Here is a 20571-nt window from a genome sequence, read left to right as displayed (position 1 = left end):
TTTACTCCATCAGGCCAATTGCAGATGACATCATTGCAAAACTGAGCATTCATGATTCATCTGCCAAATTTGAAGAGGCTTTCAAATCTCTTGATATTTATTTCCATTTGTGAATCAACAAAATATTAGAGAGAGCTAAATTCATTAAGAGACTCCAACTTCCTGGGGAACCTGTCAATTTCTTCTTATATGACCTCTACAGGGTGGCAGAGGGGTGTAAATACGGAAATTTTAATTCTGAGCTCATCCAAGACAGAATTGTGGTGGGGGTCAAAGACGATTCACTCTCTGACCTCCTACAAGCTAAAGATGATCTTACCCGAGACAAGGCAAAGTAACGAGTCAGACTTTCTGAGCTACATAAACAACACAGGACAATCTTAAGGGGAGAGAATAAAATATAGAATAGAAGTCAACCCTCAGTCCAGTTTTACAGGTCACAAAGACCCATTGGTGCAAAATCCCAAAAACAACAAGCTTCTCGCCGGTGAGAGATGCGCAATCATCCCCACCCAGCAAGCCCTGGGCTTGCTCCCTGGCACTGCCTCTGGCATGTTACCTGGGGCAGTGCCAGGGGGCAGTATCAGAGGGGTTCCTCTGGAGAGTTCAATGGGGAGGAGGGTTTCCATGTCCTTAGAGGGATTCCCCATGTGAGTGGGGGGTGTCCTCAAGGAGTGATGTTCCATGCGTACGGAGGGGGGGGGGGGGGGGGGGATGTGTGGTTATAGTGTGCATGTGGGGAGTCTCTGTGCCCATGGGTTGGTTGGGTCTTTGTTATTTTAACCGGAGATCTCCGGAAATCAAACTTTGTTGGCTCTTCCAGGCCCCGCTCCACCAGCATGAGTGTGTGGGGCATTTCCCTTAGTGTCCAGGGATGTGCAGGTTAGGTTACAGGGTTACAGGGATAGGGTGGGGTGGAGAGTAGTGGACCTGGGACGAGTGCTCTTTCGGAGAGCCGGTGCAGACTCAATAAGCTTTCCCATGTCACAGTCATGATAGAGCTCAGGAATCACATTTCCTTTCAGATAAACATTTTGCACTCGCTCTGTCCAAGTAGTCCTGTATTCTCAGACATACAGGTGGTCTCGGTGATGGTATCCATACATTTACACAACAAAATTTCATCAATAGTTCAGTTACATGCAGTTGCCTGTCTTTATCAGCAGAGTTTTCCACTTGAAAGTAAGAGAGATTGTTGATTAGCGTTGCAGCATACATCATCATTTCTTCACATTTATCAACTGTTTTATATTCTGCTTCATTTGCTGTCTGTTGAGGGTAGCCAAAAATAATTGGTAACAGCTGCTGCATTTGGACAGTGTCAAACACCAGTCATTTCATGTTGAAAATTGGCTGACTATTCTGGCGACATTTGTATTAGCTCTTCAGCCTCTAGATTCTGTATTTCACCACGGACTATGCTCTCTGTGCAACAGTAGACAGGTTTAGCCTTTCATCTGTCCCTTGTGACCAGATCCTAGTACCATCATAGAATTCACATTGCAGAAGGAGGCCATTCGGCCCACCGAGTCTGCACCAGCCCTTACAAAGAGCATCCTACTGAAGCCCACGTAACTACCCTATCCCCGTACCCAGTAACCCCCACTTAACATTTTTTTTTGGACACTAAGGGGCAATTTAGCATGGCCAATCCACCTAACCTGCACGTCTTTGGACTGTGGGGAGAAACCGGAGCACGTGGAGGAAACACACACAGACACGGGAGAATGTGCAGACTCCGCACAGACAGTGACCCAGCCGGGAATCGAACCTGGGACCCTGGAGCTGTGAAGCAATTGTGCTAACCAGTATGAAATGAAAAATGAAAATCACTTATTGTCACGAGTAGGCTTCAATGAAGTTACTGTGAAAAGCCCCTAGTCGCCACATTCCGGCGCTTGTCCGGGGAGGCTGGTACGGGAATCGAACCGTGCTGCTGGCCTGCTTGGTCTGCTTTAAAAGCCAGCGTTTAGCCCTGTGAGCTAAACCAGCCCCTACATGCTACCTGTGTCACCATTATTTGTCAAGTGACAGTTAAACCCGAAACACTTCATCAGTGTTTCCCACCCTACCTCCTCCTCTAACCAAAAAAAACCCACGGTTGTTGGGAAGCGGGAGCAGGGGCCTGTCGTGAAGGTGAGTGAGTGCCTTTAAATTTGCTTACCTTTCAGCGGGAGCAGAGTTTGAGGGAATATCAGGTAAGCTCTTCCTTTCTTTTTCTTTTTCTTGTTTTTTTTTAAATCTAGAGGTGATGTCAGGGAAGGCAGTACAATGCTCCTCCTGCAGAATGTTTGAGGTGAGGGACACCGTCAGTGTCCCTGCTGATTTCATCTGTGGGAAGTGCACCCAACTCCAGCTCCTCAAAAACCGTGTTAGGGACCTGGAGCTTGAGCTGGATGAACTTCGGATCATTCGGGAGGCAGAGGGGGTCATAGATAGGAGCTTCAGGGAAGTAGTTCCACCAAAGACTGGAGATAGATGGGTAACTGTAAGAGGGACTGGGAAGAAGCAGTCAGTGCAGGGACCCCCTGCGGTCGTTCCCCTGAGTAACAAGTATACCGTTTTGGGTACTTGTGTGGGGGACGACTTACCAGGGATAAGCCATGGGGTACGGGCCTCTGGCACGGAGTCTGTCCCTGTTGCTCAGAAGGGAAGGGGGGGAAAGGAGTAGAACATTAGTAATTGGGGACTCAATAGTCAGGGGCACAGATAGGAGATTTTGTGGGAGCGAGAGAGACTCACGTTTGGTATGTTGCCTCCCAGGTGCAAGGGTACGTGATGTCTCGGATCGTGTTTTCCGGGTCCTTAAGGGGGAAGGGGAGCAGCCCCAAGTCGTAGTCCACATTGGCACTAACGACATAGGTAGGAAAGGGGACAAGGATGTCAGGCAGGCCTTTAGGGAACTAGGATGGAAGCTCAGAGCGAGAACAAACAGAGTTGTTATCTCTGGGCTGTTGCCCGTGCCACGTGATAGTGAGATGAGGAATAGGGAGAGAGAGCAATTAAACACGTGGCTACAGGGATGGTGCAGACGGGAGGGATTCAGATTTCTGGATAACTGGGGCTCTTTCTGGGGAGGTGGGACCTCTATAGACAGGATGGTCTACATCTGAACCTGAGGGGCACCAATATCCTGGGGGGGAGATTTGTTAGTGCTCTTTGGGGGGGTTTAAACTAATTCAGCAGGGGCATGGGAACCTGGACTGTAGTTTTGGGGAACAGGAGATTGAGAGTATAGAGGTCAGGAGCACAGATTTGACTTCGCAGGAGGGAGCCAGTGTTCAGGTAGGTGGTTTGAAGTGTGTCTACTTCAATGCCAGGAGTATACGAAATAAGGTAGGGGAACTGGCAGCATGGGTTGGTACCTGGGACTTCGACGTTGTGGCCATTTCAGAGACATGGATAGAGCAGGGACAGGAATGGTTGTTGCAGGTTCCGGGGTTTAGGTGTTTTAGTAAGCTCAGAAAAGGGGGCAAAAGAGGGGGAGGTGTGGCGCTGCTAGTCAAGGACAGTATTACGGTGGCAGAAAGGATGCTAGATGGGGACTCTTCTTCCGAGGTAGTATGGGCTGAGGTTAGAAACAGGAAAGGAGAGGTCACCCTGTTGGGAGTTTTCTATAGGCCACCTAATAGTTCTAGGGATGTAGAGGAAAGGATGGCGAAGATGATTCTGGAAAAGAGCGAAAGTAACAGGGTAGTTGTTATGGGAGACTTTAACTTTCCAAATATTGACTGGAAAAGATATAGTTCAAGTACATTAGATGGGTCGTTCTTTGTACAATGTGTGCAGGAGGGTTTCCTGACACAATATGTTGACAGGCCAACAAGAGGCGAGGCCACATTGGATTTGGTTTTGGGTAATGAACCAGGCCAGGTGTTAGATCTGGAGGTAGGTGAGCACTTTGGAAACAGTGACCACAATTCGGTGACCTTTACGTTAGTGATGGAAAGGGATAAGTATACCCCGCAGGGCAAGAGTTATAGCTGGGGGAAGGGCAATTATGATGCCATTAGACATGACTTAGGATGTGTAGGTTGGAGAAGTAGGCTGCAAGGGTTGGGCACACTGGATATGTGGAGCTTGTTCAAGGAACAGCTATTGCATGTTCTTGATAAGTACGTACCAGTCAGGCAGGGAGGAAGGGGTCGAGCGAGGGAACCGTGGTTTACCAAAGAAGTGGAATCTCTTGTTAAGAGGAAGAAGGAGGCCTATGTGAAGATGAGGCGTGAAGTTTCAGTTGGGGCGCTTGATAGTTACAAAGAAGCGAGGAAGGATCTAAAGAGAGAGCTAAGACGAGCAAGGAGGGGACATGAGAAGTCTTTGGCAGGTAGGATCAAGGAAAACCCAAAAGCTTTCTATAGGTATGTCAGGAATAAAAGAATGATTAGGGTAAGAGTAGGGCCAGTCAAGGACAGTGGTGGGAAGTTGTGTGTGGAGGCTGAGGAGATAAGCGAGATACTAAATGAATACTTTTCGTCAGTATTCACTCAGGAAAAAGATAATATTGTGGAGGAGAATGCTGAGACCCAGGCTATTAGAATAGATGGCATTGAGGTGCGTAGGGAAGAAGTGTTGGCAATTCTGGACAAGGTGAAAATAGATAAGTCCCCGGGGCCTGATGGGATTTATCCTAGGATTCTCTGGGAAGCCAGGGAAGAGATTGCTGAGCCTTTGGCTTTGATTTTTAGGTCATCATTGGCTACAGGAATAGTGCCAGAGGACTGGAGGATAGCAAATGTGGTCCCTTTGTTCAAGAAGGGGAGTAGAGATAACCCCGGTAACTATAGGCCGGTGAGCCTAACGTCTGTGGTGGGTAAAGTCTTGGAGAGGATTATAAAAGATACGATTTATAATCATCTAGATAGGAATAATATGATTAGGGATAGACAGCATGGTTTTGTGAAGGGTAGGTCATGCCTCACAAACCTTATCGAGTTCTTTGAGAAGGTGACTGAACAGGTAGACAAGGGTAGAGCAGTTGATGTGGTGTATATGGATTTCAGTAAAGCGTTTGATAAGGTTCCCCACGGTCGGCTATTGCAGAAAATACGGAGGCTGGGGATTGAGGGTGATTTAGAGATGTGGATCAGAAATTGGCTAGTTGAAAGAAGACAGAGAGTGGTAGTTGATGGGAAATGTTCAGAATGGAGTTCAGTTACGAGTGGCGTACCACAAGGATCTGTTCTGGGGCTGTTGCTGTTTGTCATTTTTAGAAATGACCTAGAGGAGGGCGCAGAAGGATGGGTGAGTAAATTTGCAGACGACACTAAAGTCGGTGGAGTTGTAGACAGTGCGGAAGGATGTTGCAGGTTACAGAGGGACATAGATAAGCTGCAGAGCTGGGCTGAGAGGTGGCAAATGGAGTTTAATGTGGAGAAGTGTGAAGTGATTCACTTTGGAAAGAATAACAGGAATGCAGAATATTTGGCTAATGGTAAAATTCTTGGTAGTGTGGATGAGCAGAGGGATCTCGGTGTCCATGTACATAGATCCCTGAAAGTTGCCACCCAGGTTGATAGGGTTGTGAATAAGGCCTATGGTGTGTTGGCCTTTATTGGTAGAGGGATTGAGTTCCGGAGCATGAGGTCATGTTGCAGTTGTACAAAACTCTAGTACGGCCGCATTTGGAGTATTGCGTACAGTTCTGGTCGCCTCATTATAGGAAGGACGTGGAAGCTTTGGAACGGGTGCAGAGGAGATTTACCAGGATGTTGCCTGGTATGGAGGGAAAATCTTATGAGGAAAGGCTGATGGACTTGAGGTTGTTTTCGTTAGAGAGAAGAAGGTTAAGAGGTGACTTAATAGAGGCATACAAAATGATCAGAGGGTTAGATAGGGTGGACAGCGAGAGCCTTCTCCCGCGGATGGAGGTGGCTAGCACGAGGGGACATAGCCTTAAATTGAGGGGTAATAGATATAGGACAGAGGTCAGAGGTGGGTTTTTTACGCAAAGAGTGGTGAGGCCGTGGAATGCCCTACCTGCAACAGTAGTGAACTCGCCAACATTGAGGGCATTTAAAAGTTTATTGGATAAGCATATGGATGATAAGGGCATAGTGTAGGTTAGATGGCCTTTAGTTTTTTTTCCATGTCGGTGCAACATCGAGGGCCGAAAGGCCTGTACTGCGCTGTATCATTCTATTATGTTAGGGACTTGACTGCTGTTGGAGCTCCAAAGTTCCTGCAGTTTCTTTCATTGCAACCTGCTGCCTTGTGAGTATAACTCTTTCCCTTGTTGAAATTTTTGCCGCTCCTCTTTGCTCTCATGCAGATCCTTGCTGGTATGCTGGAGGCCCTGTGCACCCTGACGCTGGATCACAGCTTTCTCTTCCATGTAACCATTCCTGATGAAGTTCCCATGCCAGCTGCTTCCTAGCCTTCAGTTCTCCATTCACTCTGTCAAGGAGTTTTATTGTTCGTTTCCATACAACTGGCTTCTCCGTTTGTATCTGTGCTGTTGTTAGTGGATTGAGCCTGCATGGGTGTTGTTTAATGCAACCATAATTTCTGATAGCTACATCCTGCGTAATTACTTTTGTATATTCCAAGTTATCCCCAGACTCAGCTCGATGTGACTGTAATGACTCTTTCAGGTCATTTTGATTTTCCTCTGGAAGGTAACTCAATAATCTATCCCAATTGTTGATTGCTTCCTCATTGTCCAATTTAATTTGAGGAATGTCATATTCAGAAGTGTCTGGATTCATCTCTTCTCCCTGAGTCACAACAACGAACACTTCCTCCTTCTTTCCTTCACCAATAAAACGCTTTTTGAGCATATGAACAAGACACGAGCAGTCCTCCTTCTGTTGCCGTCTTTTAAAAAAATGTTTTTTATTGATGTTTTTACACTTTGTACACTGTACATTCAACAAGGATATGTGCATCAGTTACAATATACAGGACATTTCCCTTTGTGCCTATCCACCCTCCGACCCCTCCCCATCCCCTCCTGTCTGGAATTCTTCACAAATAATTCACCTCACTCAGTTTCCTTTCTGTCTGATCAGGCCAACTAAATCTTGCTTTTAATGGCACCCTATCCTATCCCCGTACCCAGTAACCCCCACGTAACATTTTTTTTTGGACACTAAGGGGCAATTTAGCATGGCCAATCCACCTAACCTGCACGTCTTTGGACTGTGGGGAGAAACCGGAGCACGTGGAGGAAACACACACAGACACGGGAGAATGTGCAGACTCCGCACAGACAGTGACCCAGCCGGGAATCGAACCTGGGACCCTGGAGCTGTGAAGCAATTGTGCTAACCAGTATGCTACCTGTGTCACCATTATAGAACATAGAACATAGAACGATACAGCGCAGTACAGGCCCTTCGGCCCTCGATGTTGCACCGACATGGAGAAAAAAAAACTAAAGGCCATCTAACCTACACTATGCCCTTATCATCCATATGCTTATCCAATAAATTTTTAAATGCCCTCAATGTTGGCGAGTTCACTACTGTTGCAGGTAGGGCATTCCACGGCCTCACCACTCTTTGCGTAAAAAACCCACCTCTGACCTCTGTCCTATATCTATTACCCCTCAATTTAAGGCTATGTCCCCTCGTGCTAGCCACCTCCATCCGCGGGAGAAGGCTCTCGCTGTCCACCCTATCTAACCCTCTGATCATTTTGTATGCCTCTATTAAGTCACCTCTTAACCTTCTTCTCTCTAACGAAAACAACCTCAAGTCCATCAGCCTCTCCTCATAAGATTTTCCCTCCATACCAGGCAACATCCTGGTAAATCTCCTCTGCACCCGTTCCAAAGCTTCCACGTCCTTCCTATAATGAGGCGACCAGAACTGTACGCAATACTCCAAATGCGGCCGTACCAGAGTTTGGTACAGCTGCATCATGACCTCATGGCTCCGGAACTCAATCCCTCTACCAATAAAGGCCAACACACCATAGGCCTTCTTCACAACCCTATCAACCTGGGTGGCAACTTTCAGGGATCTATGTACATGGACACCGAGATCCCTCTGCTCATCCACACTACCAAGAATTTTACCATTAGCCAAATATTCCGCATTCCTGTTATTCTTTCCAAAGTGAATCACCTCACACTTCTCCACATTAAACTCCATTTGCCACCTCTCAGCCCAGCTCTGCAGCTTATCTATGTCCCTCTGTAACCTGCAACATCCTTCCGCACTGTCTACAACTCCACCGACTTTAGTGTCGTCTGCAAATTTACTCACCCATCCTTCTGCGCCCTCCTCTAGGTCATTTATAAAAATGACAAACAGCAACGGCCCCAGAACAGATCCTTGTGGTACGCCACTCGTAACTGAACTCCATTCTGAACATTTCCCATCAACTACCACTCTCTGTCTTCTTTCAACTAGCCAATTTCTGATCCACATCTCTAAATCACCCTCAATCCCCAGCCTCCGTATTTTCTGCAATAGCCGACCGTGGGGAACCTTATCAAACGCTTTACTGAAATCCATATACACCACATCAACTGCTCTACCCTCGTCTACCTGTTCAGTCACCTTCTCAAAGAACTCGATAAGGTTTGTGAGGCATGACCTACCCTTCACAAAACCATGCTGACTATCCCTAATCATATTATTCCTATCTAGATGATTATAAATCGTATCTTTTATAATCCTCTCCAAGACTTTACCCACCACAGACGTGAGGCTCACCGGCCTATAGTTACCGGGGTTATCTCTACTCCCCTTCTTGAACAAAGGGACCACATTTGCTATCCTCCAGTCCTCTGGCACTATTCCTGTAGCCAATGATGACCTAAAAATCAAAGCCAAAGGCTCAGCAATCTCTTCCCTGGCTTCCCAGAGAATCCTAGGATAAATCCCATCAGGCCCCGGGGACTTATCTATTTTCACCTTGTCCAGAATTTCCAACACTTCTTCCCTACGCACCTCAATGCCATCTATTCTAATAGCCTGGGTCTCAGCATTCTCCTCCTCAATATTATCTTTTTCTTGAGTGAATACTGACGAAAAGTATTCATTTAGTATCTCGCTTATCTCCTCAGCCTCCACACACAACTTCCCACCACTGTCCTTGACTGGCCCTACTCTTACCCTAGTCATTCTTTTATTCCTGACATACCTATAGAAAGCTTTTGGGTTTTCCTTGATCCTACCTGCCAAAGACTTCTCATGTCCCCTCCTTGCTCGTCTCAGCTCTCTCTTTAGATCCTTCCTCGCTTCCTTGTAACTATCAAGCGCCCCAACTGAAACTTCACGCCTCATCTTCACATAGGCCTCCTTCTTCCTCTTAACAAGAGATTCCACTTCTTTGGTAAACCACGGTTCCCTCGCTCGACCCCTTCCTCCCTGCCTGACTGGTACGTACTTATCAAGAACATGCAATAGCTGTTCCTTGAACAAGCTCCACATATCCAGTGTGCCCAACCCTTGCAGCCTACTTCTCCAACCAACACATCCTAAGTCATGTCTAATGGCATCATAATTGCCCTTCCCCCAGCTATAACTCTTGCTCTGCGGGGTATACTTATCCCTTTCCATCACTAACGTAAAGGTCACCGAATTGTGGTCACTGTCTCCAAAGTGTTCACCTACCTCCAGATCTAACACCTGGCCTGGTTCATTACCCAAAACCAAATCCAAAGTGGCCTCACCTCTTGTTGGCCACTATGTTAGGGACTTGACTGCGGAATGAGTACTAAAGGTGCTGGTTTGATTACCACCTGAGGTTTGCCTATTACCTGACATGTGTGACATGTATGGAAAATTCAACTGCATCTTTGTGCAATCTTTGTCAATAAAAATGTCTTTTTATTTTTGCTTGAGTATTCTTCACCCCCTATTTGGACCTCATACGCTACCCGTAAAACCTGCTTTCTCTAACCCATTGGTCATATCACTTGATGAACGTCTGCTCATTTCTCAACTGCTTGAATATGTAAAGGTCCCTATTTGCTCATTAATACATAATACTCAGTATATGCTTTCTGATATAACCTTTTTATCTCTGAATCTTTTTGTTGTAATTCAACCAACTTGTTTAAATAAAGACATCTACCATCTGCTCTGATTCTTTACTACCCAGTTGATCAAACGTGGCTCCTGACAATTCATCCACCATTTGCTCTTTGTCTTGACAATGTGGCTGGCCAATGCAGCTGGCCAATGTGGCTTCCCATGGTGGGCATCTCCACGCCGTCGTGAAATCCACGGGTGTGAATGCGCTGCCGGCAAAATGGAGCATTCCGCCAACGTAGAATCCAACCAATGGTTTCTGACAATTGAATCTCATCCAATGCTTAAGTAGTTACATTGTATATCTTGTGTTGCCCTATTATGTATTCTCATGTATTTTCTTGAATTCTGTTCAATTCCCTTTTCTTCCCATGTACTGAATGATCTGTTGAGCTGCTTGCAGAAAAATACTTTTCACTGTACCTCGGTACACGTGACAATAAACAAATCCAATCCAATCCTCCCTATCGGCACTTCTCAAGTTCCCTTCCTCCTGTCTCAGCTGTGGCTTTGTGGTTGGGTTACCACACAATCAGGAAATACTCCCGCACGGATATACTTCTTGCAACATCAGTTGTTTGACATACCACTGACTTTTCAACCTCAGTGGGCTACATTCCCACCTGTGATTCAGTCACATCATTATCTCTGATGAATTGTACCCCTGGCAATGGTATTTTTTATATTATTCCTACTACCACTTCACCACTTTTCAACGGACTCTCTAATCTTACTTTACATAGTGGCACACTATTGGGCAGCACGGTAGCATGGTGGTTAGCATAAATGCTTCACAGCTCCAGGGTCCCAGGTTCGGTTCCCGGCTGGGTCACTGTCTGTGCGGAGTCTGCACGTCCTCCCCGTGTGTACGTGGGTTTCCTCCGGGTGCTCCGGTTTCCTCCCACAGTCCAAAGATGTGCGGGTTAGGTGGATTGGCCATGCTAAATTGCCCGTAGTGTCCTTAAAAGTAAGGTTAAGGGGGGGGGGGGGTTGTTGGGTTACGGGTATAGGGTGGATACGTGGGTTTGAGTAGGTTGATTATTGCTCGGCACAACATCGAGGGCCGAAGGGCCTGTTCTGTGCTGTACTGTTCTATGTTCTATGTTCTATACTCTTATCACCAACCCCACATATTACCACCTTTTCCGATTAATGTGCCTTCCAAACCATGGGATGGATGCTCCGTCCCTCTGCACCAGATGTCTGGTTCAGCATGCCGGCGGGATGCTCCGTTACGCCGGCTGGTCAATGGGGTTTCCCATTGTGGGGCAGCCCCACGCTGTCGGGGAAAACCCCTCCCCCAGGCTGCAGGCAAAACTGAGCATCCTGCCAGCGGAGAATCCAGCCCGATATATCTTGTGGGTTGAAGCTTTGAAAAAGCTTTGACAAAGAGTCATCTGCACTCAAAATGTTAGCTCCCTTCTCTCTCTACAGATGCTGTCAGGTCCGCTGAGATTGTCCAGTATTTTCGGTTTCATTTCCGATTCTAGCATCCACAATAATTTTCTTTTATTTACTTATCTCTCACCATCAAAGATTGACTTGCTCCTGTATCCCAAAAGATCTTAATCTCCTTACCTACTGCACCTTCTGCACATGACTAAACTGTGCCCTCACAAATAAAATCCTTTAAAAAATTCTGATATCATGAGACACATCAGCTCCACACTCCCAGAATGCCTTGATCCACTGCAATTCGCATACCACCACAACCCGTCCACAGCAGACACCATCTCCCTGTCCCTACACTCATTCCTGGAGCATCTTGCCAATAAAGACTCCAATATCAGACTCCTATTCATTGACTACAGCTCCAGCTTCACCATAATCATAGGCAAGCTCATATCAAAACTCCAAAATGTAGGACTTGGCTCCTCCCACTGCAACTGGAACCTTGGCTTCCTGACCCATAGACCACAATCAGTAAGGATAAGCAACATCGCTTCTCGGCCTTTTAGCTAAGGTGAGCGTGAGGTCAGGTGTAATGCCTGGATCTGGTATGTCAATCTTGTGGGGACCATGAATTGGATTCAATTTGAATTTGAATTGGTTTTTGGAGCAGGCAAGGAGCTGGGTTAGGGGTTTGCCCCTGTCCACACTCTGAGCCCTGGTTTTGTAACTCTGATAAAGTAATAAAAAGAAAAAGGATAAACAACAACACCTCCTCCACTTTAGTCCTCAATCCTGGGGGCCCTGAAGGCTGCGTACTTAGCCCCCTACTATTTGCTTTATACACCCACGACTGTGTGGCAAAATTTGGCTCCAGCTCTATCTCCAAGTTTGCTGATGACACAACCATAGTGGGTCGGATCTCGAACAACAATGAGTCAGAGTACAGGAGGAAGATAGAGAAAATGGTGACATGGTGTAACGACATCAATCGCTCCTTCAACATCAGCAAAACTAAGTAGCTGGTCATATGGGCGGCACGGTAGCAATGGCCGGCATGGTAGCACAGTGGGTAGCACTGTTGCTTCACAGCTCCAGGGTCGCAGGTTCGATTCCTTGGGTCACTGTGTGGAGTTTGCACGTTCTCCCAGGTCTGTGTGGGTTTCCTCCGGGTGCTCCAGTTTCCTCCCATAAGTCCCAAAAGACATGCTGTTAGGTATAAGCTTGCATATATTTAAACATGTCTCTACTAAACCTTTGACTAGGGGGTATTTCTTCTTCTAAAACTTCCTCAGCTCCTGCCTTTGCCTCAGCACCTTTATGTGCCAATTTCTGAAGTTCTTTCTGTCTCACAATTTATTCCCTTTCCATTTCCCTTTGAAAAGCCCTCTCATTTCTTTGGCTTCTGCCAGTACCAATCTCTCTCTCTTTTGATAATTTTTTCCTTTCCATTTTCTTTGCCATCTCCATTTCTTTGAGTTTTTGGTGTATTTCCAATTCTTCTATCTTTAATTGGATTCAAACTAATTCTAATGGATTATACTATGTCACTGTTAAGTTTAAATATTGAGCTATGGCTTGTATTATCTCTGCCTTGTTTGCCCCTTTTGCAAGGGCTAACTGCAGTTTCTCAGGCAAACTCAAAAGCTTCACTTTAGATTCTGCTTGGAACTCATCCCAAGTAAATTCTTCCACCCCAGGACATCTTATGCAACTGCAAGGGGTATCTCGTCATTCCCTATTCAATATTTCAAACCTGGAAAGAACGCAATCGATCCATACACACTCACTGTCTTTAAGTTCGATAGGGTGGCACAGTGGCACAGTGGTTAGCACTGCTACCTCACAACTCCAGGAACCCAGGTTCAATTCTGGCCTCAGGTGACTGTGTGGAGTTTGCACGTTCTCCCCATGTCTGCATGGGTTTCCTCCAGGTGTTCCGGTTTCCTCCCACAGTTCAAAGATGGGCAGGTTAGGTGGATTGGCTATGCTAAATTGCCCAGTGTCTAAAAGGTTAGGTGGGGTTAGAGGGATAGAGTGGAGGCATGGGCTTAAGTAGGGTGCTCTTTCCAAGGGCGGTGCATACACAATGGCCCAAATGACCTCCTGCTCTGTAGGGATTCTATGGATTTTAACCCAAAATGAAAGAAGGATTTATACACAAGTATATCCTAGCCATGAGCCTGAACTTGTTACGGATGCCTGGTCAGCTCTCAACTGTGGCTAAGAGACTGGACCAGAACCTTGCCTTTTTTAAAGTTTTAAGGAAATGTGGAAAGTTTGAGTGATAATATAAGAAACAGGGCTTGGTTATTTTATAAACAAACTTTATTAAAACAAAAGAAAAACAATATTTAAACTTAGACATCAGCCCTAACAATAACAGATTACATGTAGTTCCTTAACCTTAACACCTGAGTTGCCATTGAGCAGCACTCCAAATAAACATACAGTGTTCATTCCACTTACATAGGCACGCAAAGATGGTACTTGTATTGATGAAGAGCTTTTCCAATGTTAGTCAAATTCCTTTAGAACCCTTTTTGAAAGCCTGTCTCTGGGACAGTTATTATTTCATGATCTGCCTCAGTGGCTTTTTATATCCTTCTCCTGTTCAAAACAGGATTCTTTCTCTCTCTCTCTCTGAACTCCATCCACCCCCTCAAAAAGAGATTCTCTCCTGGGGTGTTCAGACTTGAACCCATCAGTGTTATCTTGGCTGTTTGATTTCTCACTCTCGTTTATGCAAAAGAACCGTGCCATGTCATTGATATGCAACTAACCTTCCAATGATGGGCAAAGAGGCCATCAAACTCTGTAATGGTATAGTGGCTGGTCAGACAGGAGTGTCCCAAAGGAAATGCATTTCGAGTGACTCGCCCTTGCTGAACGGGGGGCATCCTGTGTATTCCAAGTAATGAGTTTAAGTCTGAATAGGACAATGTAACTCAGGCCGGGTGTGGGCGTATTCCTCTGACTCCATTCCAGCAGTTTTTTCCCTCACTCTGTTTAAACCCTAAATTGCCTACTACATCTTCGATCCCATTTCTGAGCCCGATTTCCCAATAGCTTCCTCTTGTACTACCTATCCCCTTATCCCGAGACAGTGACCCCCTTGTTCCAGACCCTTCCTAGCCATGGGAACATCAATCCTGCACCCAGTTTGACCAACTCTGTCAGACTTTCATATGTTTCAATTAGATCCCCTCTCATTCTTCTAAATTCCAGTGAATATAGGCCTCAATGCAATTTCTCCTCATGCGACAATCCTGCCGGCCCAGGAATCAGCCTGGTGAACATTCGCTGCACTCCCTCTATGGCAACTACATATTTTATGAGATAAGACCAAAACTGTATGTAATACTCCAGGTGTGGCCTCACCATGATACTTTATAGCTGCACTAAAACATCCTTGCTCCTGTACTCAATGAAGACCAACATACCATTTTCCTTTCCTAACAGCTTGTTTTGCTTGCAAACTTCCTTCAATGACACCCAAGTCCTTTTGTACATCAACATTTCCCAATCTTCCACATTTTAAACAATACTCTGCCATTCTGTTTTACCGACCATAGTGGATAGCTTCACACTTATCCACATTCTACTGTATCTGCCATGTATTTGCCCACTCACTGAACTTGTCTAATCACCTTGAAGCCTCTTTGCTTCCTCCTCACCACTCAATTTGCCATCAGTAATCTTGGAAGTATTTATTACATATGATTCAAATTGTTGAGATGCATTGTGAATAGCTGTGGCCCAAGCGCTAATCCCCGCGGGACCCTTTCCACTCTAAAAATTACCCATTTATTCCTATTCTCTTCCCTGTGTGCTGAGTAATTCAAAATCCATGCTAGAGTATTAACCCCAATCACATGCACTTTAATTTTTCACTGTAATCTCTCGGGTGCGACTTTATCAAAAGTCTTCTAAAAATCCAAATACACCACATCCACTAATTCTCCCTTATCTATTCAACTAGTTACATCCTCAAAAAACTCCAGTAGGTTTGTCAAACATGATTTCCCTTTCATAAATCCATGTTAACTTTGTCTAAGCACGTTGATGTTTTCTAAGTGTCCTATTTTCACATTCTTAACAATAGACTCCAGCATTTGGCAGCACGGTAGCATAGTGGTTAGCATCAATGCTTCACAGCTCCAGGGTCCCAGGTTCGGTTCCCGACTGGGTCACTGTCTGTGCGGAGTCTGCACGTCCTCCCTGTGTGTGCGTAGGTTTCCTCCGGGTGCTCCGGTTTCCTCCCACAGTCCAGAGATGTGCGGGTTAGGTGGATTGGCCATGCTAAATTGCCCGTAGTGTCCTAAAAAGTAAGGTTAAGGGGGAGTTGTTGGGTTACGGGTATAGGGTGGATACGTGAGTTTGAGTAGGGTGATCATTGCTCGGCACAACTTCGAGGGCCGAAGGGCCTGTTCTGTGCTGTATTGTTTTACTATTTTCCCTACGACTACTGTTAAACAGGCAATTCCCTGTTTTCTCCCTCCCTCTTTTTTTAACAATGAGGTTACATTTAGCAATCTCCAATCTGATGGGACTATTCTAGAACCTACAGAATATTGGAAAATGACAACCAACATATCCACTAATTCCATGACCACCTCCTTTAGTAATCTGGGGTGTAGATTAACAGGCCCTAGGGATTTAGCACCTTCAGTCCCAATAATTTCTCCAGCACTATATTTTTACGAATACTAATTGCCTTAAATTCTTCCGACTCAATAGACCCTTGATTCCCTAGCATTTCTGGGAAGTTATTTGTGTCTTCTTCTGTAAAGGCAGAACTAAAGTCATTTTTAATTGCTTTGCCTTGTTCTCTGCTAGCAATTCTCCCATTTCAGACTGTCTTCACTCATAATTTTGTGTTTACTTCCTTATTGAAGATATACAGTCTGCTGTTAGGTCATTTGCAAGATTATTCTGATACTCTATTTTCCCCTCTTAATCAATCTCTTGGTCCTCCTTTGCTGAATTCTAATCTTCTCCCAATCCTCCGGCTTGCTACGTTTCTCGCAGCTTTATATGACTGCTCCTTGGATCTAATACTAGCCTTAATTTATTTTGTTCACAATGTTTCGGCTCCTTTTCTAGTGCTGTTGCACCAGAATTGAATGTATAACTGTTGCAATGCATTCATTCTTACCTTAAATATTAACCATTGCCTATCCACCATGATACCTTTTAATGAAGTTATCCATTCTATCGTAGCCAACTTCACCCCGCATGCCTTCGTCATTTCCTTTTGTTTACATTCAGGACCATAGTTTTTGTTCGGACTTCTTCACTATCCATCCTAACGAAGAATTATTGCTTGTTATGATCACTCTTTCCTAAAGGACCTTGCACAACAAGATTCTTAACTAACCAAGATTATTAACTAACCCCTTCTCATTGCACAACAACAAATCTTGGATAGTCTGTTCCCTAGTTAGTTCCTCAACATATTGGTTCAAAAGAACATCCTGTACACACTCCAGGAATGATTTTACCACAGCATTATTGCTAACGTTTTTATATGTAGATTAAAGTCACCCAGGACTATAAATGTAGGTTGTTGTTGTGTGCTGCTGACACAGACTTATGCTCACCGCAGCTGAAATTCATGTGTGCCCCTGACTTATTTTCTCCAGATTTGACTCCACAGGAAAATCTCGACACTGGAATTGCATATTTCTTTCTTATCATAAATCAAGCCAAAGTTGCAAATAAATGTAATACTACTAAGAAGCCATTTTGACAAAATACTTACCTTAGAATCTGAATTTGCTGTATTTATCCTCAGTACTTAGGACATGTGAACTTGCTTTGCTGAATCTAAACAATGTGTGTTGCTTTGACAGGAGTGTGCGCTGGGTACCTGGAGGTTGTACATAGCCACGGGAGAAAAGGAATTAGGGATTAGGATCAGCGTGGATGGCAATGAACCCTCGACCATAACAGTTAACCACGTGATCAGCGGAAGTGCAGCCGACAGGTAATTTCCCTTGATATGTGAGTAGCCCCTTCTTTGCAGAAGATTGGCCCATATTTCCTGCTGTTCTGTAACCTCAGTTCAGCGTGTGATCTCAGGCCTTGCAGAGGTTTGAGGGTAGCCATAGTGCTTAGAGAAATCTCGCTGCGAATGATCACAGGCATGATGCACTGATATCAAACCCTACCCCCCCCCCCCCCATCTCTGTTGTGAATTCCACGATAGGGGTACAAATTGGTCGGATATATCTATGAGTAATCCACTTTGCAAGATTATCACTCCAGGTTAAGGGGAAAGTTAAGGCTGGATTTTGGCCGTTCTTTTCCAGAGAGCGAGCTTCTAGAACACCTTGCTTGGTGCTGTAGTGGGTACTGATTCTCTCCATGCCTTCGATATGGTGCTGGAGATGTTCTTAACTGGGACGCAGAACGCTTCGCAAGTATTTCATGTTAAGTGTCTTATAATTTGCACGTTTCACCGCCTGAAGGCAGGTGAGGATAATTTCAGAGTATTTGCTTCCTTTTTGGCCGTGGGGTTAGTTTCTGTAAGTTTCCTCCCATCTTCGGAGTGAGGCAGGCTTAATGAGACAGTTGATCATTTCCTGTCCATCCATTTTCTATGTTTGAGCTGCTGGATACTTGACAGTTTTGGTTTGGTGCAAATTCAAATTAAGACCATAAGATGTAGAAGCAGAAGTCGGCCATTCAGCCCATCAAGTCTGCTCTGCCATTCAATGAGGTCATGACTGATCTGATATGATAATCCTCAACTCCATTTTCCCCGCCTTATCCTCATTACTGTTGATTCCTTTACTGATTAAAAATCTATCTCAGCCTTGACCATACTTTTTTTTAAATAAATTTAGAGTACCCAATTAATTTTTTCCAATTAAGGAGCAATTTAGCGTTTTCAATCCACCTACCTTGCACATCTTTGGGTTGTGGGGGCGAAACCCACGCAAACACGGGGAGAATGTGCAAACTCCACACGGACAGTGACCCAGAGCCGGGATCGAACCTGGGACCTCAGCGCCGTGAGACTGCAGTGCTAACCTACTGAGCCACCGTGCTGCCGCTCCTTGACCATACTTAATGACCCAACGCCCGCAACCCTCTGTGGTAAAGAATTCCCCAGATTCACAAATTGGCCAGTATCTCAATGTGCATGAATTTATACACCAACCTCCACGATGATACACTCGAGAAACAGCTTTGCACTGATGAAAAAAGTGGAATATAACTGCACTCTAAATTAGAATGTCAGCTGAGGCACAGAGGGCCTCAGTGTAACCAGATTCTGTGAGCTAGCCCATGGGGTGAGGGACTGCACACTATCCTGTGATGTTTCTCCCCAAACACAGGATTAAGTTTGGTCTTTTTAAATCAATTTTCCCCGTCAGTTTTCCTTTTCTATTTCAAAAGGGAAACTGCGTTGATATTGAGTGAGTAAACTGAGCGTGGTAAGACAGACTTGTTGCTGTGGGACATTATCTGGAGACTGTGATTGATCTCATATGGACTGTGGTGACTTTCTTGCATCTGCTACATTCTAATATTCCAATATTAAAACCTCAGCAAATATTCTCTTTCACACTCAAAACCAAATGTTTCACTTGCTGTTTTTAAAACCCATTGACCAGGTTTGGTTCACTCCCTCAAGCAATTGGGTAGGTCTGCAACCTCTTCAGCCACTGTGGCCACCATCTTCCTCTGGCCCTTGCTTCATGTCTACTCCTGATTGTATAGCTAGCCCAGGGGATTCATGGCCGTCCAACTCAACATCCTGAGGGCAGCACGGTAGCATTGTGGCTAGCACAATTGCTTCACAGCTCCAGGGTCCCAGGTTCGATTCTGGCTTGGGTCACTGTCTGTGTGGAATCTGCACATCCTCCCCGTGTGTGCGTGGGTTTCCTCCGGGTGCTCCGGTTTCCTCCCACAGTCCAAAGATGTGCAGGTTAGGTGGATTGGCCATGATAAATTGTCCTTAGTGACCAAAATTGCCCTTTGTGTTGGGTGGGGTTATTGGGGTATGGGGATAGGGTGGAGGTGTTGACATTGGGTAGGGTGCTCTTTCCAAGAGCCGGTGCAGACTCGATGGGCTGAATGGCCTCCTTCTGCACTGTAAATTCTATTATACAAAACTAAAACCACAAGACACAGCCAATGCGCTTAATCATGTGGAAATATTGGGGTTCTGTTTTTTCTTCTGGAATCTACCCGGCTCGCCACGTCTCACGAGACCTAATGCGATCTCGCGAGACGTTACGATCCGAATCCCTCCCACTATGTGCAGCATCAGAATTTTTGCAATTCTGCATATTTGAGTTAGACAGCTAGTCTCATTTAAAAATGGCGTCCCGGTCTCTTCCTGCACTGAGGAGTTCCCGCAATCAGAATTTCTCAGTGCTGGAAATGGGGCGAAGTGCAGCCTTGGTGGAACGTTCCCTGCTGAGGCCCTGAATTGAAACAGAGTCCAGATAAACAAAATTGTACTTTTTGGCATTGGGGGCACTGGAAGTACCCGGATAAACATGCTCATCGTGGGACTCAGTTCCAATTTCTTTATGATGTGGAGATTTGCTTAGATCAGGTCCCAGGAAACACTTCTCCAAACAACGTGTAGTAAAAATCTGGATCTTTCTCCACCAAAAGGCTGTTGATGCTGGGGCTGGGGAGGATGTGGAAGTTTTAAAAACTGAGGTTATTCGATTTTTGTTAGGCAAGCTGAGCATTAAAGGTTACACCGGCTGAGGTTATTCATGAAGGCCCCACATTCTCAACTTTGTCCCTCGCCTGAGGTGTGGTGATCCTCAGGTTAAATCACCACCAGTCAGCTCTCCTCCTCAAAGGCGAAAGCAGCCGATGGTCACCTGGGACTATGGTGCATTTATTCTTCCTTTAAAGATTGCTGCTCGTGGGTAAAGGGCAGCATGTTAGCACAGTGGTTAGCACTATTGCTTCTCTTAAGATTAATGTCTACGCCTGAGAGATTCTCTTAAGGTTAACGTGCAGGTTCAGTCAGCAGTTAGGAAGGCAAATGCAATGTTAGCATTCATGTCAAGAGGGCTAGAACACAAGACCAGGGATGTACTTCTGAGGCTGTATAAGACACTGGTCAGACCCCATTTGGAGTAATGTGAGCAGTTTTGGGCCCCGCTTCTAAGGAAAGATGTGCTGGCCTTGGAAAGGGTCCAGAGGAGGTTCACAAGAA

General features: G+C 45.4%; 1 protein-coding gene across 1 annotated transcript in view; it reads left to right on the top strand.

Annotated features, from left to right (window-relative positions):
• The window catches only part of il16 (interleukin 16), a 167604-nt gene that overhangs the window by 11540 nt on the left and 135493 nt on the right, over nucleotides 1-20571 (top strand). Inside the window, exon 2 of the mRNA XM_038812998.1 lies at nucleotides 17231-17364. Within this exon, the coding sequence (XP_038668926.1) occupies nucleotides 17231-17364 (134 nt within the window). The remainder of the gene's footprint in view (nucleotides 1-17230; nucleotides 17365-20571) is intronic.

Source organism: Scyliorhinus canicula, chromosome 12 (genome assembly GCF_902713615.1).
Source record: "Scyliorhinus canicula chromosome 12, sScyCan1.1, whole genome shotgun sequence".
In the NCBI taxonomy this organism is placed as follows: Eukaryota; Metazoa; Chordata; class Chondrichthyes; order Carcharhiniformes; family Scyliorhinidae; genus Scyliorhinus; species Scyliorhinus canicula.
Note: the sequence above shows the minus strand (reverse complement) of the source record. Positions and strands in the feature narration are given on the sequence as shown.